This window comes from Phyllostomus discolor, chromosome 6 (assembly GCF_004126475.2).
Source record: "Phyllostomus discolor isolate MPI-MPIP mPhyDis1 chromosome 6, mPhyDis1.pri.v3, whole genome shotgun sequence".
In the NCBI taxonomy this organism is placed as follows: domain Eukaryota; kingdom Metazoa; phylum Chordata; class Mammalia; order Chiroptera; family Phyllostomidae; genus Phyllostomus; species Phyllostomus discolor.
The window spans coordinates 161,497,893-161,524,238 of record NC_040908.2 but is presented as its reverse complement, the minus strand read 5'-3'; the positions used below and the strand labels follow the sequence as shown (position 1 = coordinate 161,524,238).

Genomic DNA, 26,346 nt, shown 5'->3' with positions numbered 1-26,346 from the left:
TATCCAGTAAGCAGTGAGAGGCAAATCCACTGCTTTGTAAATGTTTTGGTAACAGGTTATAGTTTCACTTCGGCCTTGCCTCTCTGTCTAGCGGACAGGTCAGGTGTTTCCTTGTTTCTTTTGTCCTGACTTTAGTGCTGATGCGAGCTCCCCCAAAGGAAGTGACACTGCTGGAAAAGCACTTTGCAGCCACAAACGTGTTAAGTACAAAGCTGGGAGCGAGAAGTACAGTGTAGCTGTCGGCGTGACTTATTACTTGGGGGTCATTTATCAGAAGACCTTGCTTTGCTTTCAGTGCAGCGGTGGCTGCCGTGTCAGAAAAGATAAATAAATGTGTTGTCTTCTCATCTTCAAAAACTACGAATTAATGAGTCTTTTGGTGATGTGGACTTGGTTTGCAAGGAGCTAGGCTGTGATTCTCAACCCATTTCATATGGGACCCACTGATCACCCAACAAGTGACAGTGAATCTGCAGTAATAATCAGCTGGGACCGGACTGGGCCCCTCACGCGAGCGTTGAAAGGCTCAGTGATTCATACGTAACCCCAAGAGCCATTTAGCTTCTCCATCCTGTTCTGTAGGTTCTGAAACTCCAGGGCGTATCAGAATTACCAGGCAGCTTATTCAAAATGCAGGTTCCTAGGCTTTACCTCACACCAGCCAAATCAAACTCTGGGGGTGGGGCCAGAGAGTCCACACCTGTAAGAAGAACTCTAGTGTCTGTGATACAGGTGGGCTGTGGACCACTCTGTAGAGAAGCTGTCTGGTACCGGCAAGCTGTTGGTTGGTCAGAATGCACAGTAGGAGAAGCGTCAGTTTGGCCGTGCGCAGACCTGGCAGGGTTCAGGCTGTCACTCCTGGGCCTGGAATCATGCAACTTACCTTTTGCTTCTGCAGATGAGTCAGGAGATGAAGAGTCTGTCTCACAAACTGACAAGACAGAGCTGCAGAATACCCTGCGGACCCTGACCAGCAAAGTGGAGGACCTGAGCACGTGCAACGACCTGATAGCCAAGCACGGCACGGCGTTGCAGCGCTCCCTCAGTGAGCTGGAGTCCCTGAGGTTGCCCGCCGAGAGCAACGAGAAGATCAAGCAGGTCAACGAGCGGGCCACTCTCTTTAGGATCACATCCAATGCCATGATCAATGTGAGTGCAGATGGCCTGTGTTGCTTTGTGATTCTTTCCCTCTTTCAAAATGTAATTTTCCCAAATGCTGGAGAGTTGTACTGATAAAGCACAGAGCATTGGGCCCTGCCTTGCTGCTCAGGATTTAAGTTACATCATTTGTTGCATGAAATAGAACGGGGTGCACAGATGGAGTGACTTTCATGCTCTGCTCAAATGATCAGGAGGACACTGCTCCAGCCAGGGAGTGCGTTCTGCTGGCGATGTTAATAATTGCATCCTCCAACCTCTCTGGGTTGTGGTTTTATTTATTTTGTATCTGTTAGAACTAAAAGATCTCATGGGTCCTTTCCACCATCAAGTTCTTTGAGCTTTTAAGTTGCAGTCTGATCCCTACGTGTTAATGCATGTGGCCTACAGCGTGGTAAACGGGGGCTGGGTCAAGTACTGGTGAGACTAGTAATACTAGTAAACTCGTAATACTAGTTGCCGGTGTTCCCATCTTTACTCCTTGCTTTCAGGGGTAGCTTTGGGTGGTAAGACAAAGCACCCAGCTTTGGATACTTTTTGTTAAAAAAAAAGGGGGCCAATGCTTCTGCCTCCTTGTGACTTCTGTCTTGGTGGCTGTTGTTGGTTGGTGGAATACCTCTGCTGCTTGGCTGCAAGACTCGAGGTAAAGCCAAAGCACCACCAGCATTAGCAATGTATTTCAGATCCTGGGTGATTGGTATGAAATGAATACATGGTTTAAAATGCCGTTTGTCCTCTGCTGGTGGCTGAATCTCACCTGGCAGGTTGTTTCAGCAGCTTCCACACGAGAACCCTAGAAGACATTTCATAACAGGAGTGCGAAGGGAACTCTCTGAGAAAGGGTTTGTTTTTTTCTCCTCTTATTAAATGGGATGAAATTACTTCACTAGGGCTGGATTTTCCCTTGTTAGGGAGTGATAATAAGACATTGGCTCAGAGCTCCTATGGCTCTCGTGGCTCCTAGAGATCAGAGGTCTTCCCTGTGAGCAGGGGGAGAGTTAATTAATTGTGCTCATGTAAAACCCCTTTGTTCCTTACAAAAAGTTGTGATAACCTTTATTTTCATATCATTTTCTGAAGCGTGGAGCATTCACAGGAGGTAGAAAAGACACATGACTTTGTGCACTGGGGGGACACCAGCCGTGTCCGGGACTCCTCTGCTCATGGGCACTGTGCTGGGTTTCTCACGTCTAGTCGCGCGCCCGTTTTCCAAACTGGGGCACCTCTTAGTGGTTGTGCCTGCTTTTCTGGTCCTCTCGTGGTCAGGAAACCTCACGGATCACGCAGGTCAAGTAATCAATACTGAGTAATGTTGTCTTTTCTCCCTGTCAGGGGAACACCTTGCTCCGTGACAATTTTTCCTCTGTTGATATGAAAAATTTGCCAAATAAAACACCTCTTCATTGAAAATTTTCTCATGAAACTGAAACTTTAGTTTGGACTTTACGCTTGAAACTGTGCTCACTTTGTTCTTGTGGGCAATTCTACTCCAAATTGTGAGGGTCCAGAGTTTGTGTCAAAGGGAATGATGCCCTGGATGTCGGAGGAAAGTTGTGTCTGATTCTCTCCTCCCCTCAGGCACTGCCTGTACCTTTTTCATAACTGCTATAGCTTAAAATTCGTTTGTTTGTTTGTTTGTTTTATCCCTGTCTTGTTTCCTTTATACCTTCTAGGTGCTGGTGGCTAGGTCTTAAGCATAATGTGCATGTTAGAAATTACTATCCTAGCACACCATATCTCTAAGGGGGGGCTTATATCAAAGGAAGTGTACGTTTTATTCAATTTCTTAGGACATAGCTTTTCTTTACTACCACAGGGAATCTAATCAGAGCAGTAAGCTTGACACAGTCAGAGTATTCATTTGCTGATCAGGAAACATCTGTTTCGCACCTTCTGTGATTCTGAGATCTAGGCACTATGCTAGGAGAGGTGAAACAAATGTGGGGGTAGTCCCTGCCCGGAGGGAGATTGCTTTCTAACAAGGGGATGGAGAAGTAACCAGATCATATGGACTGTGCTGAGTGCGTGGCAGAAACAGCACAGGCTGCTATGGGATGGCGCATAGGAGGTGTTTAGCTCAGACTAGGAGAATTTAGAACTCAACTAAATTCCGGATGACCAGAGAGAGCCTTCCTCCGGAAGAAAGGAATGTAGAGCCTGGGACCCTGAAGTCCGGGGGCTGCAGTTAACTGTCTGTACAGCCTGGGGTGGCCTGCTTCCTCCGTGACCTCAGTTTCTTTTGTGCAAACGGTGACAGTGCTGGTAAGCTGCTCACAAGGTTGTTGAAAGGCTTTTCTCAGGTAACTGATAGAACGTGTTCAGCGAAGTGCCTGACATGTAATTGTCTCTCACAAAATTTTCATTGTGATCAATATCACTAAGAGGAAGTGAGGGAGAAGAGTTGATCCAGGTAGAGGTGTGGCGTATGTGGATCTCTTCCTGTCTTCCAAAGTTTGGTAATTGGCTCTTAGTGGAGCAAGGTAGTAGCTGGGGATGCGGCTGGAAAAAAATTAAGTGTGAGGAGGCGATGGGGTGCAGATCATACTTAATGGGTTTAGTAGGAGCTCATTTAAAGAGGGTAAGATCAGTTTTGGTGCAGCCTTAATATAGTAGCCAACACCTTATTGAATGCTTACTGCAAGCCCATATGGTTCTAAATGCTTTACATGTAAAGCAAGGACTCTTTGAGTAGTTACTATTGTCACTCTCTGTTTACAGATGAGGAGGATGAAGCACAGAGAGGTTCAATTAGCTGCCTAGAATTCCATAGCTAGACAGTAGGGTGGAGCCGTGATTGGAGTTCCAACAGGCCCGCTCCAGTGTACGCACTCTGTACTGCCTCTGAGCACGCAGGATGGAGCGACGTGTGCCCCAGGCTGGGTAGCCCAGTTGGCAAGAGTGTCACCCCCGTATGCCAAGGTCGTGGGTTTGATCCCCGATCAGGGCACATACAAGAATCAACCAATGAATGTGTAAATATGTAGATTAACAAATCTGACTCTCAACCTCTCCCACTCTCTCTTCCTTTCTAAAAAATCAATAAAATTTTTTAAAAAATAAAGAAGTGTGCAGATTCCAGAAATATTAAAACAATCCCATAGGACTTGATAACTGGATGTGGAGAGGGACTAGACTCCGAATCAAGGATTCTCCTTGGTGTTCTGGCTGGGGCAGGTGGGAGGGCCCTGGAGCTGCGGGGCCACAGGGAATTCAAGGGAGAGGGAGAGTCAGGAAAGGAACCTGGGGAGTTCAGGTTGGGACCCACAGTTTGAGATTATCTTGAGCCACTGAATAGGTAACCGAATATTCTGGTCTGAAGCCTGATGAGCACAGAGCTGGAATCATTGATTTCATAATCGTTAGCCTGTCGGCAAGAGTTGAAACCACGGGTGTAGATACTTTATTTACCTTACAGCTTCTCTAGAACAGGGTGTTGAATTTGAAGATTACATTGCTTCATTTTTTTCCATTTACTTGTTAAGCAAACTTTATCAGGCTCCTACTATGTACAAAGCCACTAAGATGGGAATTAACTATAAATTGTGTCTTCATATCGCTTATGATCCATGTGGAGAGACAGAAAATCAGTCATGACATTGCTGTGGCTGGTATAGAACAGAAGAAGTATGTACCAAGTGCTGCAGAAATGTAGAGAAGAGACTGGTGGGGGGAAGCGTCACAGAAGAATAACATTTGCCATTGATATTAAACAGTTAGGAGGTCCCAGCCAAGTAGAGAAGGGTGGTAGGAAAGGGCCTCCTAGGCAGAGCGCATAACATATGCTGCGATAGGAAGGCCTGAAAGAAAGCTGTCAGTCCAGGGAATGGTGAGCAGTGCAGTGTGGTTCCGCAGGAAGATGCAGGAGCCTGGAGAGGAGGGTGCCAGGCAGGCGGTGGCCCTGCTGTGGAGGGCCCTTATGTTTATAGTTGGTAACTGGGGAGCCGGTGAAGGGACCGATCTGATCAGATTGGTGTTTCGCCTCTAGAGCCTTTCTTTGATTCCTCAGGTAGGCTTCTAATGTTTGACATCAATTGTTTCTTAATGGCCAAAAGAAAAACAAGTTAAGTGTCCCCGTATGTGGTCTAATTCAGTGCAGCTTCCCTGTTCTCGGTGTCTGAAGTCCTCAGCTATCGGTGACTTGAGTTTAGTGAGGAATTTATCGAAAGCGGTCATCCTCTGTTTTTCTTCTGTTTCAGTCACTAGATTTTTCTCTCTCGGCGTAGTTCGCATAGCTGCCCTTTGTGGTGTGGCCACACATACTTTGTCTAGGTTTACTCTTCTCTTGGCGTTTGGTTGGTCCTCGTGACCAGGGAAATAGAAAAGAACCGTGACAAACCATGCTCATTTTTTTTTTCCTGGAGTTGACCTTCATTGCATCAGGGAGCTGGCTGTCCCTGAGACTGTGGAATAACAGGAAAAGCCTCCCATTGGAATCTGTGCGTTCAAGTTCCCAGAATAAGGTTCCTTAATGGGACGGCAGAGGCCTGAGGGGTGTTTGTGACTACCCGAGTTGATGTGACACATGTTAACCCTTTTCCCCTGCAGGCCTGCAGAGATTTCCTTACGTTAGCCCAGACCCACAGTAAAAAGTGGCAGAAGTCACTGCAGTATGAGAGAGACCAGCGTATCCGGCTGGAGGAGACCCTGGAGCAGCTGGCCAAACAGCATAATCACCTGGAGCGGGCCTTCCGAGGAGCCACGGTGCTGCCGGCGAACACTCCTGACAGTGTAGGTTCCAGTAAAGGTAAGCCGCTGGCGGATGATCTCCCGATTCCCCAGAAGCAGTGACTCATGTGAAATGCAATCATTGGAGCCGCTTATTTCTTCCGACTTTTCCACTGTTTTCTGCCATTTGTTGCTGCGTTTGTGATTAGATTTAAGTGAGCCTGCCGTGCCAGGCTTTGGTAAATGTAGCCAAGGTGAGTGAGTAAGGCTTTCCCCCCTTGCAGATCGGTGCTGCTCTGGCAAAGGAGACATGAGTGATGAGGATGATGAGAATGAATTTTTTGATGCGCCTGAGATCATCGCCACGCCTGTGAATTTGGGCCACAAGTAAGTTATCTTTGACTCCACAAGAATGAACGTATCTGACCATCAAAAGGTTAGAAATGTTTCAGTGGAAATGTCATGGCTTGTCAGTGTTTACTGAGATCTAGGCCCTGTTCCTTAAGTAGGTGGAGAACTGGTAGCTTTCTGACCGGAACAGATTGTCCAGAGATGTTTAAATTCATACATAGTTTGTTCTAAGTGTCTTTCGATCACCCATTGATAAGTTTGTGCACTATGCTTAGAATTCTGCCTTGTAAAGACACAGCAAGGACCAAACTCTAGTTCTGCTCTCTGTTCTAATTCTTACACATTTCCCGTCCGTGTAGACGAACTGACAGCAACATCAGTGGAGCCAGCAGTGACATCAGCCTTGATGAACAGGTAACTCTTACTTGGGACTTATCCGAAGTGAGGGACCTAAAGTGTGATTCCTGAGGACTTGTTTGTAAAACACTTAGAGAAACAGAAAGTACTGGATTTTTTTTTTTTTTTTAGGAGAGGGAAGGGAAGGTTATAAATACCAGGTTTTCTGTTCTTTTCGGGAGATTGAATGCCTCTGTGTTTGTTCTCAGTACAAGTATCAGCTGGAAGAGACCAAGAAGGTCAAGAGAACTCACATACCACAGAAGCCAAACTATAGCCTCAATTTGTGGAGCATCATGAAGAACTGCATCGGGAAAGAACTCTCGAAGATCCCCATGCCGGTGAGGTTCTCACACGCCCGGGCGGCTGCCTAGAGGGTCCCCCAGGCCCCCAAGGGAGAGTGCTGCCGTGAGGGCCCCACCCACTGGTGTGGCAGTTTGTGGCATGGTGTTGGTTACCCTTAGAGTTGTATCTGTCCCTCAAAATTATCTGCTTTTATTTGGGCTGTGGATCTGGTATGTTCTCAGATCACCTCGAATCATCTGTTCAGCAGTTTGCTTAAGAGCAGATTTCTAGGCTAGCAGATTTCTTTGCCAGGCAAAGATAATAGTTTCTATTTTCAAGAAGTGTGTAGTTTAAAGGAGTCAGGCATGAAAACAGGTTAAAAAAAACATTATTTTCTATGATAGTGTTGTTTGAAGTACTGTACATATAAAGGTTTGGGGAGCACAAAAGCAAAAACGATTCATTCCACCCTGGCTGGTGTGGCTCAGTGGTTGAGTGCTGGACTGCAAAGCAAAGACTTGCCTCTTTGATTCCCAGTCAGGGCACGTGCCTGGGTCGCAGGCCAGGTCCCCAGTGGGGGGCGCACAAGAGGCAACCACACATTGATATTTCTCTCCCTCTCTTTCTCCCTTCTCTAAAAATAAATAAATAAAATCTTTTGAAAAACAAAACAAAAAACACAATTCATTCCAACCAATAAGGTGAGGGCCATGGCCACGATGAAGACGGTGTCTGGGCTGACCCCCCTGCCTCCAGTCATGCCCTCTCCCTGCCTGGCTGCCCTGTTGCCAAAGTGATCTCTTCAAAATTGAAAATGTAGTTGTGTCACTTCTTAGCTTAAAACCCTTTACCAGGTCTCTATGGCTTTGCGAGTAGGCCAGTTCCTAGGTGGGCTCGATGCTTCCTCCCTGAGGACAAGGCTGTGCCCACACACGTCTGGTGTCCTGGTCGTTGTGAACTGCCCTCACGTGCTCAGAGGCGGCTTGTCTTTTCCCTCAGGGCATTTGCACACACTGCTCCTTCTGCTGGGGATTTCGGCAGCCCTCCGCCCACCCTTGCCGCTTTTCTTTTGCTAAATACCCTTTCTGTCAGGATTCAGCTGTAGCATCGTCTCTTTCTGCACAGCTTCATCCATGCATCCAGTCAGGGTGAGATGTTGTCTCCTGTGCACTAGTAAGAGTCCAGTGTTTATGTCTGGGAAATGGACAGCACTTGCTTGTTCATCCCATAAGCATTCACTGAGCACTTGTTATATGCCTGGTGTTGTAATAGCATGTTGGTTGGGTATAAGTTTAATAGAAAGAAAAAAATTCAGCCCTGGCTGGTGTGGCTCAGTTAGTTGGATCATCATCCTGTAAACTGAAAGTTCGAGGATTCGATTCCCGTGCACCTCTGGCATGGTCGGGGTGCATGCCAGAGAGCAGCTGATCGACATAGGTGTTTCCTCTCTCTCTCCCCCGTCCCTCCTTGTCTCTCTAAAAGCAATGAAAAAATGTCCTTGAGTGAGGACATGTAACAAATAAAAACCAAATTTGGAACATATTGGTTTAAAGCAGGGGTCAGCAGACTGTGAGCCTTGGGCAAATCTGGCCACTATCTGGGCAGCCTGCAAGCTAGTAGTAGCTTGCATGTGCTTTATTCTTAATGTATTGGAGTGACATTGGTTAATATTATACGATTGTTTTTGTATTTTAAGTGCTAGAAAAAAACCAAAAGGAGAATATTTTATATCATGAGAATTAATAAGAGTTATATGAAATTTAGACGATTGTGTCCATAAAGTTTTATTGGAACACAGCGATGCTCGTTTGATTGCCCATCGTGGCTGCTTTCGTCCCGAGGGAGGGGCGTTGAATGGTTGTGGCAGAGTCCTTACGGCCCCCGAAGCCTAAATGTTTACTGTGTAGCCTTGACGGAGAGAGCTTGGCCAACCCCCGCCTTAAACAAATAGTAGCTTACTCATTCCCACGGTGAACTCTGGAAGGAGGTGGCTCGGGGCTGGGGCTGGGGCTGAACTCCGCCGTGTCCAGACCAGGCTCTTTTCTGTCCTCCTCGTCTGCTGCCTGTGGCCTCAGCTTCTGGGTCTTCGTGGCTGCTCCGGTTTGGGCAGTCAGGCTCGCATTCCAGTGGGCAGGAAGGAAGGAGAAGAAGGGTGTGCTTCCTGGAATTGCACAAACCCTTTCACTTTGATGTCTTTGGCCAGATCTGGGCTATCGCATGGCCACAGCTAGCTGGGAGGGAGCTTGGCAGTGATGATGTCTATATTTGGTGGCACCACCTCGTTAAAAATGCGGAGTTCTCCCTCTTACAGAAGGGAGGAAGACTGCGCAGTGGAGGGTGGCCGCAGGTTCCGCACACAGCCAGGTGCATGCAGAAGTACAGGCAGCGTTCTCACACCCCGTTGGGGCCTATGGACCAGTGGTCACAGGCTGCGTTCCTCATGGGCAGACTGTGTCTCACTGGTTTTTATAACCTCGATTCTTCACCAGGGCCTGGCACATGCACACACCATTGAGCAAATGCTGAAGCACTCAGTTAATTGGGTCTTGGAAAACCGATAGATTCATGTGTGAGTGTGTAAGATTTCTGTTTAAAAAATGTTGACCTCCAGAAAAGGCCATGAGTAAGCACACTGTCCTTGGTTCACTGGGGCCTAAAAGATGCCCCGCTTGCCTGGTGCCTTGGGAAGGTGGGCTGGAAAGGCAGGTCTTGCTTAGGAACAGCTTCTGAGAGTGTAGGTGTCCTCTCTGTCCTCCTTTACCATTAGTTCCTTGTTGACTTTGCCACTGGGAATGTGCAGTCCAGTACCCGTTTGCCTCCAGGTCTGGACTTTGCCCTTCCCTGCTCTGTGCTGTGTCCCAGGAGAGCTGGGCGCTCCAGGTTGTTTCTCGGGCTTCCGTGTCTGCTGGCATCTGGCTGGGCTCCACCAGTGCAAGGCGCCAGCAGGAGTCTGCAGCAGGGAGGGAGGGGGGAACCCCAGGGTACTTACAGGGGTTCTAGCTTCTGCCAGATGCCTTTGGCCTTTAGGCCAAGTGGTAGCACTGCTGCTGTCTGCGCCTTCAGCTTCCCAGCGGCTGTGGCTTCCTGCTGGTGCTAACCTCTAGCCTGTCTTTGCGGGCTGCCCAGCTCTCCGTCAGCTGTGCAGCTGGCTCCCCTGCTTCCCACCACTTTAAATTCACAGATTCCTTTGTTCCCCTGTTAGGCCTCAGAGTGATAAAATGACCAATATGAAAAGCTTGGTACTTTTAGAGAAACTGTGGTTCCAGGAACAGCTGGGGGTCAGTTGTGTGTATGTGTGAAAAGCAGTGATAGCTTAAGGACGCAATGAGGCAGTGCTGCTGTGTCTTCCAGCCACTAGGAGACCATGCCACCCATCCCCAGTTTTTCTCAGAATGTCTGGAAATACTCCTTAACGTCACCTGAAATTCTGCCAATGAGAAGTCTTGTTGGCATAATTAACAAGCATCCTCTGTGGGAAAAGACAAAGACTCAAGTCTTACCCCAGTGTGTTGCCCGTCTCAGTGTGCACGTTTCCTGTCACAGTGCTGCTCTCTCCGGGCCAGGAAGGCGGTTTGAGGGAGTGGCACACTGTTTTGGTTGAGGGAGGGTAGATCCTATGTTCCTTAAGGGGAGGATTCTGGTGTTGGTCCTGTGGCTCTGTCGTCACTGGGAAATTGAACAGAGACATGCTTGGTATACTCCTCAGAGAAGAAGCAGGCTCTGCTATATTATTTAGAATTGTACAAATGCAAAGAAACAAATGTAACATTAATAATGGTTATCATCGGTTGATGCATTTCAAGTAAATTTTTCCTTCATACTTTGCTTTTAAAATTCGTTATAGTGGAAATTATAAAATACTTTATAATTGGGAGGGCAGTAAATATGAGGGGTGCCTGTGGCTCAGGGATTGGCAGGTAGGACGCTAGACAAAGATGCAGAAAAAGAGGTGGACCATAGGAAAGAAAAGTGTTGTTTTTGTTTGGTTTGTTTAACTGAAATGTTGCTTTAGGCTAGCTCCATTCACTAGAAAGGAAATTTTTTTTCCTTCCTCTGTTCTCTGGATTCAGAATTTAGGCCAGTGATAGCCAGGTCTATTCAGCTGCATTGCAGATTAAGTTAGCTCTTTTTTTTTTTTAATAGCATTTTTAAAAATACTAATGTCATCTTAAATTCCAGTCAATTTAGAAGGTAGCTTTTTTTTAAGGGGGAGACTGGGGAGATGGCATATCTCCTGTTCACTCCTCTGCACCCAGTGAGTAGCGTAGGGCCCGGCACACAGGGGCTCAGGGAATATTTGTGGAAGGAAGGAAGGAATCAATGAGCAGCTTCTGCTGGGGAAAAGCAGGGGATGTCCAGTAGGTGAGTGCCCTCAGTTGGCGCTAAAATTTCAAAGGTGGAAACACTCAGAGCCCCCTCTCAGTTCCCATTAAAAAACACTCAAGGTCCAAAATAACACCTGTCTAGTCTCAGAGCTAAGAAGTCAGAATCCTGGCCTGATGTAGAACAGAACTGATACTTCATGGTCATCTAGTGCAGGAGTGGAAGCGAACTTGTAATGTCTTCATTTCACTCACCAGGGCATGCCTGTACTTAAAAGTGACTACCCTTCCTTTCCTCAAGAATTTTAAATACCAGCCTTTCTCTTCGGGTATACTTGTGCTGAGATACATTTCCTCTTTTATTTATTCATTTGATACCTATTTGATGACGGTCTCCTGTGTGTGAGGCATTGATGGCTTTGCACGACCAGTGATGAATAAAGACCTTATAGTTAGTGATGCAAATGAAAACAGTGACGTGAGCCACTCACTGGTGTGAATGGCGGGCCTGGGAGAATGGATTGCTGGCAGGTTAGAGCTTAGAGCTGCTCTACTGAGCAAAGGCCGCTTGCAGAAAAATGAAACTGTCTCTTATAGATATGTGGGCAAAGTTTTTATATCTGTTCTCTTTCTGACAGGTGAACTTTAATGAGCCCTTATCCATGCTTCAGCGCCTTACTGAAGATCTGGAATACCATGAGCTATTAGACCAAGCTGCAAAATGTAAGAACTCTCTAGAACAGCTCTGTTATGTTGCAGCTTTCACCGTGTCCTCCTACTCCACTACTGTCTTCCGTACCAGCAAGCCATTCAACCCACTCCTTGGGGAGACCTTCGAGCTGGATCGAATAGAGGAGAATGGGTACCGATCCCTCTGTGAGCAGGTAAAGGTGCCTCAGTACTGTGACGCGTTTTCTTCTTGAAGAAAGGCGTGGTATTTTGCGTTGCTCTGTCCACCCTCGGGTGTTGTGTTTGCCGAATTTCCAGCCCCTGTCACCCCACACTGCCTTCTTTTCCCTCAGGGCTTCCACCTGCCGTGGGTGTGAAAATGTCAAGTATGAATTTCAGGTGTTCACCAATTAATGGGCAGTACCTTTTCCTTCTCCTTTCTCCCTTCTTAATTTGAACCACTGGTTTCTTCAAGGTGAGTCATCATCCCCCCGCTGCTGCACACCATGCCGAGTCCGTAAACGGCTGGACGCTGCGTCAGGAAATCAAAATCACCAGCAAGTTTCGAGGCAAATACCTCTCCATTATGCCCCTAGGTAAGGCCACCGTCTTGGTAAGAACTGGTGCTCCTGGAACAACGGGTTCTCGGGCACGGTGGGGGAGGGCGCTGGTTTAGGAGCCGGGAGGCCGGAAGTCTGGTTTGGGCGCTGAACCTGACGAGTTGCTTTGTGCCAGTCGTTTAACTTCTCAGCTGTCAAATGAGTGAGAAGGCACGAGACTCTAAGGACCCATCCAGTCATGATTTTTTGTCTTCTTAGCTCTATTTAATGCATCTTTAGTACTATTTAAAAATATAAATTGTAACATGCAAAAAAAAAATTCTATCTCTTAAACTGGTGTTGTTTCTCTCATTACCCTAGCAGTCAGGTTCTCTGTAAATCAAAACTCTTGTGGCTAAGAGGTTAGGTTTCTCAGCTTCCCCTCCCCCTCTCCTTTTTCCCCTCTGTCTTCCTGTCTCCCAGACGGGTTAGGTATTATTTATGTAACGGCCGAACCCCAGGTAAAATGAAACTTGACTTTAAAAGATCTCAGTGGATTACAAGTTAGTTGTGCAGCAAGAACAAAAAGACCAGGCCTGGGAATAGGGACCCTACTCTGCGATGTTAGCCTACGTTTTAAGGGAAGTGAGGTTGCTCAGAACGTGTAGCAGAGATTCTCGACTCTCTGTTGAACGAGAGCAGCCACATGGGCCCGTTTGTGGACGGAAGGGCGAGTGCTGTAGGAAGAGCAGCACCACAAAGCCCACGGAAACCCAGCAGCTCTCTAGAGACAGTAGCTGCCCAAGCTCCTGTGGCTCTTGGCTTTCTGGCCCTGGCCGGTCGGGGCCTAGCAGCAGGGCTTGCTTATGGCGCTGTAGTTGTCCTTCATGAAGTTCCCTCAGAGACACAAAAGGTAACAGGTAGATTGTGAACTAGAAGTCAACCAAAAAAAAAAAAAAAATCCAGGGCTGTTTGTAATCACAGAGGGAGGGAAGAAACTGGAGTGTGGATTCTGTCACTTCATGGTTAAAACACAAAAGGCCCCGAGGTCTGCTTTGAAAAGGAGACAAAGTGATTTTGGTCTTGATCTTTACTGAAGACCTTTAAAAATGTTCTCATTGCTTAATTATCTTTGAAACTCATAATTTCAGGAGTATTAAGTTAGGAGTGGTAAGCACCTGGGATGTTCATACCTAATTTTCAGAACTAGGGCGTCAGCGGCCATATCGCAGTACGACTTTCACCTCCGGGGCCACCTGCAGGTCTCTAAAGAGACCGAGGGTGTTTAATTCTGGGGAGGGTTGTATCTACCTTTGAAAAGTAGCAATAAACTTCATTTACCAGTGACGTGCTATAGGTTATAATTTGGTTAATCTGGAATTCTCTGAGGGGTAAGTAACCATATGAACATGGTGTAATTGGTAGATCTAATTTTTTAGAGTTACCAATAAAAAAATGTCTTTGATGGGATTCCATTCTTGTGGTTGTTTGAGGATTCGGGTCACTGGGATGTGTTGTCTATTAGATACGGGTACCTGCCGGGTAACGGGCGTGGGAATGGAAGTGAACAACACGCAGATCCCAGCCTTTGTGAGGAACTTGAATGAAGAATTGACCCAGTGACAGAAAACTGAAGACGAAAGTATGGACAGTGGGATTTCCAGACACGAGCCCTGGGGATGGCTATATTTAATATTTTTGGATCGGTGACTTGGAAGGAGAATCATGCGGTGAAGTTTTCACATTTGCAGTGGCACTCAGCTCCCAGAGGGGACACTGTCAGACCGAAAGATGTCACTGAAGAAAGATATATGAATAGGGTTGTGAGTGAATAGGCAGACAGATGCTATTTAAAAAAAATTCTTTTATTGTTCAATTACAGTTGTCCCCATTGCTCTCCCTTGCCCTGCCCACTTCCCCCTCCTACATTCAATCCTCCCTGTTGTCCTTGTCCACAGGTCCTTTGTACGTGTTCCTTGACTTTACCCTCCTGTTACCCCCCTTCCCCCTCCCCTCTGGTAACTGTCAGTTTGCTCTTTATTTCCGTGTCTCTGGTTTTATTTTGCTTACTTGTTTGTTTTGTTGATTAGGTTCCACTTAAGGGTGAGATGATATGGTGTTTGTCTTTCACCACCTGGCTTATTTCACTTACCATAATTCTCTCCAGTTCCACCCATGTTATCACAAAGGGTAGGAGCTCCTTCTTTGGCAGATAGGTGTTTTTTGAGGTGGTGGTAGGGGGTCTGAGTCTCCCTGTAAAATAGACTAAACAGGTTAGAATTCTTGCAGCCTGGAAAAAAGAATGTTTCCAGAAAATATGACTGAAGTTTGTAAAATGATAAAGACCATGAATTTTCTCATCAGGGTATTGGAACTAGGCTGTAACCTTGAAGTTTAAAGAGATACATTTAAATAAGAACTTTTTTAAAAAAAATAACATTATTTTATAGTTCTGGAGTTCCCTAGCCCAAGAAGAGTCACAATTTGAGAATATGACTGAAACAACCACTCAGCCTGCTGATCTCTGTGTCACTGACACCACTGGGCTCCATGGACCTTGAATTTGGCCCTGAGTGATACTTTAGTTAAAAAATCCCCCTCGTATATTTTATCTATTCTTCCAGTTTCTAAGTTTTTTGACAAGATGTTTAATCAATCTACATTTATTGTAAAAAAATTTACATTTATTGTAATTACTGATTAAGTAGGGCTCACATCTGCTATTTTGTATTTGTTTCCTGTGCATCCTGTGTCTTTTTTGTTCCTCTGTTCTTCCATTAGTGTCTCTTAATGGAGTGCCTCCATTAGTGGCTCTTCCATTAGTTCTTTTGTATTAAGTAGATTTTTCTTAGTTTCCCATTTTGGTTCCTTTGTTTTTGTTTTTTTTTTTTAACTGTATATTTTAGAGGTATCTTCATAGTGGTTTTATGAAAATATTTTGATCCTGGGTATTTTCATCCTGGGTATTACAATTAACTTCCAACAATCTGGTGCAGATTCATACCAATTTAATTTCAATTGTGTACAAAAACTTTGCCAACTATATGGACCTATTACCTTTCCCCTCCTTTATGCTTTTATTTTCATACAAATTGTATTTTTTTACACTATAATTCTATCAACATAGTTTTATAACTGTTGCTTTATGCAGTTTTCTTTTAACTCATACAGGAGAAAAAAAGAATTGCAAGCAAAAAATATATTTATATTGTCTTTTATATAGTTTCATTGTAGTTTCCTTTTTTTGGTTTCTTTATGTGTTAATGTACATTTCAGTTACTATCTAGTGTCCCTTCATTGCAGCCGGAAGGACTGTAGTATTTCTCGGAGGACAGATCTGCCAGCTGTGCATTCTTTTAGATTTCATTTATCTGGGAATGTCTTATGTTCACCTTTGTTTATGCAGAATAGGTTTGCTGAATATAGAACTCTTGATTTGATGATCTTTTCTTCCCCCCAGCATTTTGACTGTGTCATCCCACTGCCTCTGGCCACCGTAGTTTCTGATAATCTTACTGAGGATCACTTACACGCAATGCCTTGCTTCTTCTTGCCGCTTTCAAGATTCTCCTTGTCCTTGTCTTTGAATAGTTTGATTTTGATGGATTTCGGCGTGGTGCTCTTTGAGTTTATACTACTTGGAATTCATTCAGCTTCTTGGATGTGTAGATTAAGGTGTTTGTCCCATTTGGGGAATTTCTGGACTATATTTCTTCAACTGCTCCAACTGTTATCACCACCTCAGGCAGCTGCTGTGTTAAACTGCCGTTTGCCACTGATGGTTTTGGTAATGACCCCAGGGAAAAGGCTGTGTGAAGTGACCAGGTGCTGAGTTAGGTCAAGTAAAGGTAAGCCCTGTGAGTGGGAGTTTACAAGGAACCACCCCGTAGATCATGTAATGACAGTTCTTTCAAAATGGTCTGGCTGGTGTAGCTCAGTGAATTGAGCTCAGGCTGTGAACCAAAGCATCGCAGGTTCGATTCCCAGTCAGGGCACATGCCTGGGTTGCGGGCCAGGTCCCCAGTGGGGGCCACGTGAGAGGCAACCACACATCGATGTTTCTCTTTCTCTCTTTCTCCCTCCCTTCCCATCTCTAAAAATAAATAAATAAAATATTTTTAAAAAGAAAGAAAATGGGACTTTTGGGGAGTTCATACTTGTTGGTAAAGTGTGAGCCTCCCCAAAAGTGTCCGCTAGGCTGCTTGCTGGGGTTCAAGGCTACTGTCAAGCTGGCAATAGGAGGGTGGGAATAGAACCGGTTAAAATGCTTGCCCCAAAGCTCATTTTTCTTACGGAGATTCAGTCACTTCTCTTGAATACATGCTTCTTAAATTATTGTAAGCCTTTGGTTAATTTCCAGAGTTCTGGAAAAGTTGATTCTGATCATTTTTGCTAGTGCTCTTGTTGATTTTATTGAGGAACAGATATAGGGAGGTCCTTACTACACCATTCTGGGAGTGGCTGTCTTTTCCTTCATACATTTATATGACCCTGTTTTTCCATCTTTAACTTAATGTCAAGTTTTCAAAACACAAATATTATATACAGAAGGCAGTCAGAGGACATTCTTTTCTCTCTACTATCCCTGTGAGCTGGAAGGGGCACACTGTAGAACAACAGGTGCATCATCCAGGTGAGAAATAGGGTTATGGTATTGGGCTACACAGGTGTTCTGACCTTACTTTAAACTTCAGCTCTGGCAGTCTCTAGCTGTGTGACCTTGGGCAAATTACTTGACCTCTCGGAGCTCAGAGTTTTCATTGGTAAAATGAGTGTGTGGTAGGCTGAATAAGGCCCCCTAAGCTATGTCTACGTTCTAATGTGTGGAAGCTATGAATATGTCACTTTATGTAAGGAAGTTTGTAGGTGGGGTTAAGTAAAGGATCTCAAGATGGGGAGATACTCCTGGATTATTCTCTGGGCTCAGTATAATCACAGGGGTTGTTATAAGGGGGAGGGTGGAAGATCAGAGTCGGTGACGACAGAAGCTGGACACCCGAGTGATGCTGGGAAAGGACTGCAAGCCAAGGAATGCAGGTGACCACTAGGGGCTGGACAGGCAAGGAAGCTGATCCTCTCCTAGGGCCTTCAAAGGGAACACAGCCCTTCTGATGCTTCTGATCTCCAGAACTGCAGGGCATAAATTGTATAAATTGTATTGTTTTCAGCCCTAAGTTGTGGCAGCTGGTTCCAGCAGCAATAGGAAACAGAGGTAGGGGATAAATAGTACCTGTGGCTAAGGCATCAACAGATATTTGAGAGTCACTGTAGGCCGGGAAATATTCTAGGTGCTGTGGGTACAGCGGTGAACAAAAGCCACGTTGCTCTCATTTAGCTTGTGTTCTTTTCTTAAGTAGACAAAAAAGTAAATATATACATAATTTAACTCTGTATGAGGTAGGCCTGTGAAGAAAACAAAGTAGAGGTAGGGGTTAATGAGAAACGAGTGTGTGTGGCTCCTTGGATAGGGTAGTCAAGGAAATTCTCTCTGAAAAGTTTGCATTTGAGCAGGGACCTAAGGAACAAGAAGAAACCAGCCAAGAGTTGACTTGAGGGAGAGTGTGCCAGCCAGACAGAACCCCCAAGACAAAGGCCCAGGCACATCGAGTTTGAGAACGGCGAGGCCATAGCAGCTCATTCAGAGTGCGCCGAGTGCGCCGGCAGGGGCTTGGAGGGGCTCGGGGGCTTTATCCCCAGCGCAGCGGGAAGTCACTGAGAGAGTTTTCTCTGTGGTAGTTGATGTGCCATGTTTTACACGGATCATTTTGACGAGAGACTTTAAGGGGGCAAAAGTGGAAGCTGGGACACCAAAAAGAAGTGGATCTAGAGGGTCCAGTAAGAGGTGGTGGTGGTGTAGACTGCAGTGGTGGGGGAGGAGGTGCTGAGCAAGAGATCACAGATGTGTTCTGAAGACGGCTGTGAAGACTGATGAGGTGATGTACGAGGGGAAGCCAGCACAGTGTCTGTCTGGTACACCATCGTGTTCTCAGCAGAGCTGCTGTTGTTGTTGCTAATGTCATTGTCTTCATCATCATCACTATGGCTGCAGCTCCCGGGGCAACTCTGATCTTTTGTGCAAAAAAGGCACACCTAAACCACAGTGTATCCTTTTCACTAGTGGTCACACGGGGAGCTTAGAGTTATAACATTGCTGGAATTGACTGTATTATTGACTATATATATATATATATATATATATATATATATACACACACCCCTTATTTTGCCGTGTATAATGCACTCCCATGTATAATGCACACCCACATTTTTGTGTGCATTGTACATGGGATTATTCCAACCATGGTATGTAATCATTATACCCATGTACAATGCGCACCCTTATTTTCTCTTCAAAACTTTGGGCAAAAGTGCACGTGGTACATGGCAAAATATGGTCTATTTATATACATACATATGTATATATATGATGTGAAATAATAAATATATATATCTTTAAACTGTTAATTATTTTGACTCTCCAGTCACTTCTGTTCAAACAACTAATTGATATTGGTTTGGCTTTCATTGGAGATCAGCTCGGAGGAATAGGAGAGGACTACAGCCGAGTGCCTGTTGTGTTCCAAGCATGTTACTGTGTAAATAAACAGGCATTTACAGCACAAGATGTGGTTACCCCAAGTTTACAAGTAGATAAAGCTGAGGCCTTGGAAAGTTAAACACTTGCCCAGCATGTAGTGCTGTAATGCAGCTCTGATGCTAACCACCCAGATTACAGCAACCACATGGGTCAAGAGCACAGTCTCCAACAAGTCTGCCCTCGCTTAAGATGCCACCAGCTACAAGCTTGGAGGTCCCCAGGCCACCTGCACACAAACTCAGAGGTACCCACAACTCCTTCAGGTTCAAAAATTTGCTAGAATGACTCACAGGACTCAGGAAAATGCTATACTCATTATTACAGTTTTATTATAAAGGGTACAAATCAGGACCAGCCAAACAAAGACACACACAGGGTGAGGTCTGGGAAGGTCCTTCCATGCCCTTGCCCTGTGGAGTGGGGGCACAGGACCCTCCTGGCACATTGGTGTGTTCACCCACCAGGAAGCTCCACCAGCTTCCCTTGTCCAGAGATTTTGTTGGGATTTCATTATGGAGGCATGATTGATTAAGTCATTGGCCACATGATTGAACTCAATATCCGGGCTTCCTTCCCTCCTAGAGGGAAGGGATGTTATTTCCAGGAGGTCGGGAGGTCCAGCCCTTATCAGGTAACTCAAAGCTCCTACTCTCCAATCACATGGTTGGTCTTTCTGGCCTGCCCTCATCCCGAACCATCTTGTTAGCCTAAGCTGTCTAGGGCCCACCGTGGTGACTCCTGGGCACACACTTTCAGGGCCCCCATGAATAACAGAAACACTGTTGGGAAGTTCAAGGACTTAGAGGTTTCTTCCCCAGAACCATGGACAAGGAGCAGACCGATTCTTTATTCCACAACACAGGGCCGTACGGCGGATGAGTGGCGGAGCCAGGACTTAATTCAGTGCTGTCTGACTCCAAAGCCATGGCTCTGTCCGCTCCTCCTTTTTCATTGTGAAGGCCCTTAGATAAGTGGTTTGCTTAAGGTCACCGAGCTAGTTACTAAAAATAGGGCCTGGCCCCGGAATTAACTACCAATGCATGCTGCTTTCCACAACGCAATTTTGTGTTTTTCGCGTTGGGGCAGATCTGACCTGCTCCTGTCGGTGTTGCAGCAGGCGTGATGGGCACAGCTGGAGAAAAGTTTGGGGTTTTGCTTCATCTGTATTTCTGCAAGTGTACACAGCTGCTTTCTAGCTGGGCTGTTTTCAGTGTTTTTCATCACTTAGTTGTGCTTTATTCATAAATTTTGAAATCGAGTGAAACAGTTCAGTCAGTGCTTCCATCATTTACAAAGGTCATGAATTCCTTTTTGACTTAATTGTTTTCCATTTAAAAGTAAGAAATATCAAAGAAGAGAATCCATTGTTATTTCTAGCTAACATGGCTATTTCTTTAAATGTTAGGCCTAATTCGTGTGCCTCTCTCTGCTTCCAGGCAGCATCCACTGTATTTTCAAAGACAGCGAGCACCACTACACTTGGAAGAAGGTGACCACAACCGTGCACAACATCATCGTGGGCAAGCTGTGGATAGACCAGGTGAGCGATCGTGCCCGGTGTGCTCCTGAGGCCCCAGGCTGTTGTTCCGGGCCTGTGAGTCTCTCCCAAGGAACTCGTCTCGGGCAGTAGCCCACCCAGCCCTCCCCAAGATTTTGTGCCTTAAATTAGTATTTATAAATGACCAACTACAGCACTCAGTGACTACTAGGACTATAGGGCGCTATGAAGGATACAATAGTAAACACGGCTCCCACTCTTCATCCTTCCGTTATTCATTAGACATTTACTACTAAGCAGAGTACCAGGTCCTGGGGATACAAAAATCAGATGAAATGTTGTCCTGCAAAGAGTTATTGTATCATTGGAGATACGTGACACGTATACATAGGTTGAAAAGTATTTAACAAAATACTCTAGCCCTGCCCCGTGTGTCTCGATTGGTTGGGCGTCATCCCACGAAGTGAAAGGTTGCCAGTTCAATTCCCGGTCAGTGCTTGTGCCTGGGCTGTGGATTCAGTCCCCAGTCTGGGCATATACGAGAGACAGCTGATCGATGCTTCTCTCTCACATTGATGTTTCTCTCCCTTTCTCTCTCCTTTCCCCTCTCTCTAATAAAATAAATAATATTTTTTTTAAAAAGAGCAGTTTGGGATTCAGAAGGTAGGAGGAAAATATGAACTGAATGAAGTGTAGAAAGGTCTGCCATATGTAACCTTGACATTGTGAGTTGAGCACTTTGATTTAAGCGCAGAGCTCCTGAAGGGGGCTAGTGAGGATTGGTTTGGAAAGTAAATTATTATGTGAATATTAGTATATGTGCTGAAGAGCAAATCCTGCTATCTAACATGTGACACACAATTTTTTTTTTATTTTTAAAGATTTCCTTTATTTAGAGAGAGGGGAAGGGAAGGAGAAGGAGAGCAAGAGAAACGTCAATGTGTGGTTGCTTGTGTCTCCAACTGGGGACCTGGCCCGCAACCCAGGCATGTGCCCTGATTGGGTATCGAACCAGCAGAGCCCTTTGGTTCACAGGCCCGTGCTCAATCCGCTGAGCTATACCAGCCAGGGCACAATTTTTAAATAAAAGGTCATTTGGTCTTCATCCCAACTTGGGATACCAAGGTTACAAAGGGATCCCATAGCATCTCAAGGTTGGCTAAGACCTGAATCTTAAGCAAAGGAGTGCTAGAATATAAGATTGAAAAGTAAGAATTACGAGGCATGGGGTTGGCAGATATTGAAGTCATCCAGTCTAATAAAACTAATCCATGGTTCTTTTCATTTTGTAGTCTGGTGAAATTGATATTATAAATCACAAGACGGGAGACAGTTGCAAACTTAAATTTGTTCCTTATAGCTACTTTTCTCGGGATATAGCAAGAAAGGTAAGAAAAGTTGGAATTACAATTTTTTCATTTAGTGTGTATCCCTTAGAAAGCCTACTCCTTTATGGCTGGGATGGATGGGTGGATAGAGAGGGAGGGAGGAAGATAATCTACATATATATACATATAATGATCCAAAAACAAAGGCCAGAAGAGGTAAAGGAGAAAGTCAGCAAGAAAAGGGACTGTATTGCATTACTACCCCGAATCTTTCTTCTTTCTGGGAAAGGCAATAAGTAAGAAAGGAAAAGTCAAGAGCAAAGAGGGACAAATGGGAAACACAGAGGCAGGTCTAACAAAAGGATTCCAGGGAAAGGGCGTGGGCGCTTGGACCCTGCAGCTGCGCCTGGCAGAGTTATGTGTTGCTCCACAGTGCAGTTGTGCCAGGAGTTTTGATGGGAGAGTGAAAAGTAGAGATTTAAATCTGTCTGTGGCTCTCTGTATTCTGGAGAGAAGAAGATACCATAATTCAGAGTACCGGCCACATCCTTTTCCTCCACAGTATTATTGCAACAAAAATTCCTGTGCAACAAAATGATGGTGAAACCTCCAACTCATGCTTCCCTTATTTTAAGCAGCTTAAGACAATTTAAATAATTTGGAAGACTCCGTGATGTTTGTCAGACAGGATTTAACTAGCGTTTACCCCAGGACTTTGGTGTCCAGAAGAGCCAGGCAAGCTAGCCCACGGTGGCTGTGGTCTGTGTGCCAAAGCCCTGCTTCCCATCCTTGTAGGTGACCGGGGAAGTGAAAGATGAATCAGGAAAAGTTCACTTTGTCCTGCTGGGGACGTGGGATGAGAAAATGGACTGTTTCAAAGTACAGCCAGCGACTGGGGACAATGGGGGTGATGCTCGACAGAGAGGCCACGAAGCAGAGGAGAGCAGGGTCACGCTGTGGCAGCGGAATCCTTTACCGTGAGTATCGCCACGCGTGCGCCTGGATGCTCTGTGACCTCAGCCTGGGGGCGGTGCTGACGGCATGTTTGCGCTGCTTCCCGCTGAGCCACGGGAGGGATTGAGCAAGAGAGAGCGGAACCTTCGGAGAGATTGCCAGAAGGTTGTCACTGTGTGGCGGGGTTATAGCATGCTTCATCCCAAGAAAGTTCCATCTCATTGAGCAATATCTGCTAAGCCGTGTTTGGTGCTTTCTGTAGGTCCTTTGGATTGTGGTTCAGACGGATATTATTCTGTAATTCAGAGCAAAACTATAATTTAGGGCAAAAATTTATGCAGAACTGGCTAGAGGAGACAGAGGCATACCACTTGTTAACAGTTTAGCCCAAAGGCCTGGCCCCAATGTAAAGCTTCCTGAGATAATGTACAGGACTTTGGAAATAAATGAACACAAAGCCATTTTTCTGTCATCATTTACTGTGTTCAGTCTGCAGTAAGAGCCAAGATGATCTCAGAAAGAGGTTAAAAAAAAGGCAAAGGAAACAGGAATAAGGAATTTTCATGTATAGAATGTTTCCTTTTTCCTAATGAATTCCCCTCTGCTTTCAATGGAGTGCAGCACAAGCCCAGAAAGCTATGAAACTGAGTGGTGCTGGGAGAAGAGGAGGAATGGTTCACTTTGGGTCTCTGAACTCGGGGGAGGTGCCGTGGTCTGGGAGTCTGTCCATTCGCAGAGCAGCCTGGTCCTCTTTCAGCAGCGTGCTTAGTTGTGGCTCCGTAACTAACTGGGGCCCGGGCTCTGGCATGAGCCTATTTCTCTCTCATCCTTTGCTTTTAGGAAGAACGCAGAAAACATGTACTACTTCTCAGAGCTGGCTCTGACTCTCAACGCCGAGGAAGCTGGCACTGCTCCCACAGACAGCCGGTTACGGCCCGACCAGAGACTCATGGAAGAAGGGAAGTGGGATGAAGCAAATGCTGAGAAGCAGCGCCTGGAGGAAAAGCAAAGGCTTTCCAGAAGGAAGAGAGAAGCAGAATCTATGAAAGGCATGGCCAAAGAGGATGGTAACAGACCTGCCCTCTTCTCGATTTCTTGGTGTATGGACAGTACCAATGTGTTAGGGGCTCTAACTGGCTTTTCTTTGCCCCCTTTCCCTTTCAGGCACACCCTGCGATCCCTATAAGGCACTGTGGTTTGAGCCGAAGGAAGACCCTGTTACCAAGGAGTTAACCCATATTTATAGGGGAGGATACTGGGAGTCTAAAGAAAAGCAGGACTGGAGCTTATGCCCAAACATTTTCTGAACCAACAGCGAGGAAAAGGAGGAGGAGGAGCCAAAGGCCAAGGGGACAGAAGATGCCCCGGAAAGCTGGGATTCCCTTCCAGAGGGCTTTCCTCAAGTTTGTCTGTCTTAACCAATCATTTTTTCCAAATCAATCACCAGAAGCAGACACCAGTGGTGGTGATTGGCTGGTTGCCTTAGCTGATTGAAACTGAAATCAACATACTAGATGCCTGTGTTTGTAAGGGAGAGGTTTAGTGGCTGAAAGGTAGTGTTCCACTTCTGTAGAGGCAAATATTCTTGGCTCTTCCTTCCCCCTCGGCCCCCACTCAAGACGGTGTCGTCCAGCCTCCCCTCGTAGTGTCCTGCTCAGCCAAGACCTGCGCACGACTATGATCCGGGGCATTCGGTGCCGTTCAGAGTAAGAGCTGGTTTTGGAAGTTCCCTTAGAAAGAAACATCTAAGACTTACCAGCAGCGGCATCGTGCAGGATTGCAGTGGAGCGCGGGGTGGACCTTATGAGACGCGCTCACCAGTGGGGCCCGTGGCATGGTGTGTCCGTGTGTGGATGACCGCGGCTTGGGACACTCAGCAGGAGAACTCTTCTGTAAGGTCGGAACCCTGGGTCACGTTCTTGGGCGTTTCTGTCTCCACCCACGTAAAACACCATTCTGCTGCTCTCCAGCTCCTTGGACAGCACCCGAGGCCGCCTCGGGGGTTGGTAGGAGGGCTGCAGCATCCTCACAAAGGGGCTTCGTGGACTCGCTCCGGCAGAGAACTCCTGAGAACACAGGCAGGATGGAGAAAGACTGCCGGCCACCTTTGCGTTCCGACTTCCTCCTCACTCCCGTCCTTCACTTCCTTTCACACTTCGCTTCTCTCTCTCCCCGCACGGTACCAGTTTGGGTCTCTGCCCCAGCGTGGAGCAGGGCACGTCCTGTCCCATTCTGATCTCCGGCAGACTTTGAGAGAAGCGGTTCATCTGGAATGAAAGTTGTCACCATCTCTCAAGCCCCATGGACTGGAGCCACCTATGGAATAATGTATTAAAAATCTGTATATTATACATATGTAGAGAAAAATCTAATTTTTGTTTGATTTTCCTTCTTCCTTTTAAGAACCTTGTTTTTTGTTTTTTTTTTTTTTTGATATTGCCGGTCTCCCTGGGACTCGCTTGGATAGGAGGATGTGGACTGGGCCTCCTCCACTTTCCAACCTTTAGGGGCAGGCGCATTCAGAACCTGAGCAGGGTCGGTCCGGCAGTCGCTGAGCAGGGACGTGCCCTGCGACTCGTGTCACGGGGTGCCCACTGCTGCCTGAAGCCTGCTCTCCTAACTTCCTGACTCATGAAAATGAAATCCCAGCCTCCTGAAGCCTTTCTTTTCTTAGGGGGAGCGTGGGTGGAGAGCCCGGAGGGTGGTTTCCAGATTGACCCGGCCTCTGCCCGAACCACAGCTCACACGGCTGTCTCCCTAAGCAGCGCTCTTCCTTGGGCACTGACGGACTCGGGGCTGAGAGCAGCTTCACCAGGGGTGGGTGAGAGAACCCCCGCTGGGCTCTGGCTTCCTTCACTTTTTCTGTATTTGTTTGGGTTGTCTTGTTCCGAAGTCTCACCCCCCAGTGCAGCCCAGCCTTGGTTGAGGATCACAAATTGAGGTGCCTTCCTTGTACGCCTTTTGTTAGTGTTTTTTTTTGTTTGTTTGTGTGTTTGTTTGTTTCTGTTCCCTAACTGCTGAGCCTCAGCCAGCGTGGGCCCTAGGGGGCAGTGTCATTCCAGAGGAAGCCCGCCCCCCAGGGAAGCTGCGTTTCTACTGGGTGAGCTAGCGCTCCGTCCCTCCTCCCTTCCCAGCCGTGGACTTGACAGGGGGCAGCTGCTGGGGAGTGTCCTCCTAAGAACCTGATTCCCAGCAGAAGCGAGGGATTGCCCCGGGGCCTCTTTCAAGGGGGCCCGGAAAAGCGAAGGCCTGATGACTTAGGGGGCCTAAGACAGAGTGAGGATCCCCCAACTAATCTGAACTTCCCTGCCTCCTGCCCCCTTTCTCCCACCATCTGTACTACACTTCCAGCCTGATCCCCGGTCAGAGATTCCTGCTAATGGAGGGAGCTTCGAGTCCTTCGGGTGAAAATAAAGTCACATCAAAACAAAACAAAACAAAACTATATATATTTTCGGTTTTTTTGCCTTATTGTTTTTTTTCCAAGAAAACTACTAAATTAAATAATTTTTAAAAAGTCATATCGTTTGTCTGATTCACTTCTACTGGGCAGGAAAGGGGGGGAGGGGGTGGCGAACTGGAC

General features: G+C 46.3%; 1 protein-coding gene across 1 annotated transcript in view; it reads left to right on the top strand.

Annotated features, from left to right (window-relative positions):
* The window catches only part of LOC114499233 (oxysterol binding protein), a 32,061-nt gene extending 6,882 nt beyond the window's left edge, over positions 1-25,179 (top strand). Inside the window, exons 3-14 of the mRNA XM_028515214.2 lie at positions 899-1,149; positions 5,704-5,902; positions 6,108-6,210; positions 6,534-6,588; positions 6,780-6,911; positions 11,816-12,061; positions 12,322-12,442; positions 20,420-20,523; positions 21,774-21,869; positions 22,605-22,786; positions 23,604-23,830; positions 23,928-25,179. Of these exons, the coding sequence (XP_028371015.1) occupies positions 899-1,149; positions 5,704-5,902; positions 6,108-6,210; positions 6,534-6,588; positions 6,780-6,911; positions 11,816-12,061; positions 12,322-12,442; positions 20,420-20,523; positions 21,774-21,869; positions 22,605-22,786; positions 23,604-23,830; positions 23,928-24,070 (1,859 nt within the window). The 3' untranslated portion in view covers positions 24,071-25,179. The remainder of the gene's footprint in view (positions 1-898; positions 1,150-5,703; positions 5,903-6,107; positions 6,211-6,533; positions 6,589-6,779; positions 6,912-11,815; positions 12,062-12,321; positions 12,443-20,419; positions 20,524-21,773; positions 21,870-22,604; positions 22,787-23,603; positions 23,831-23,927) is intronic.
* The last annotated feature ends 1,167 nt before the right edge of the window (positions 25,180-26,346 follow it).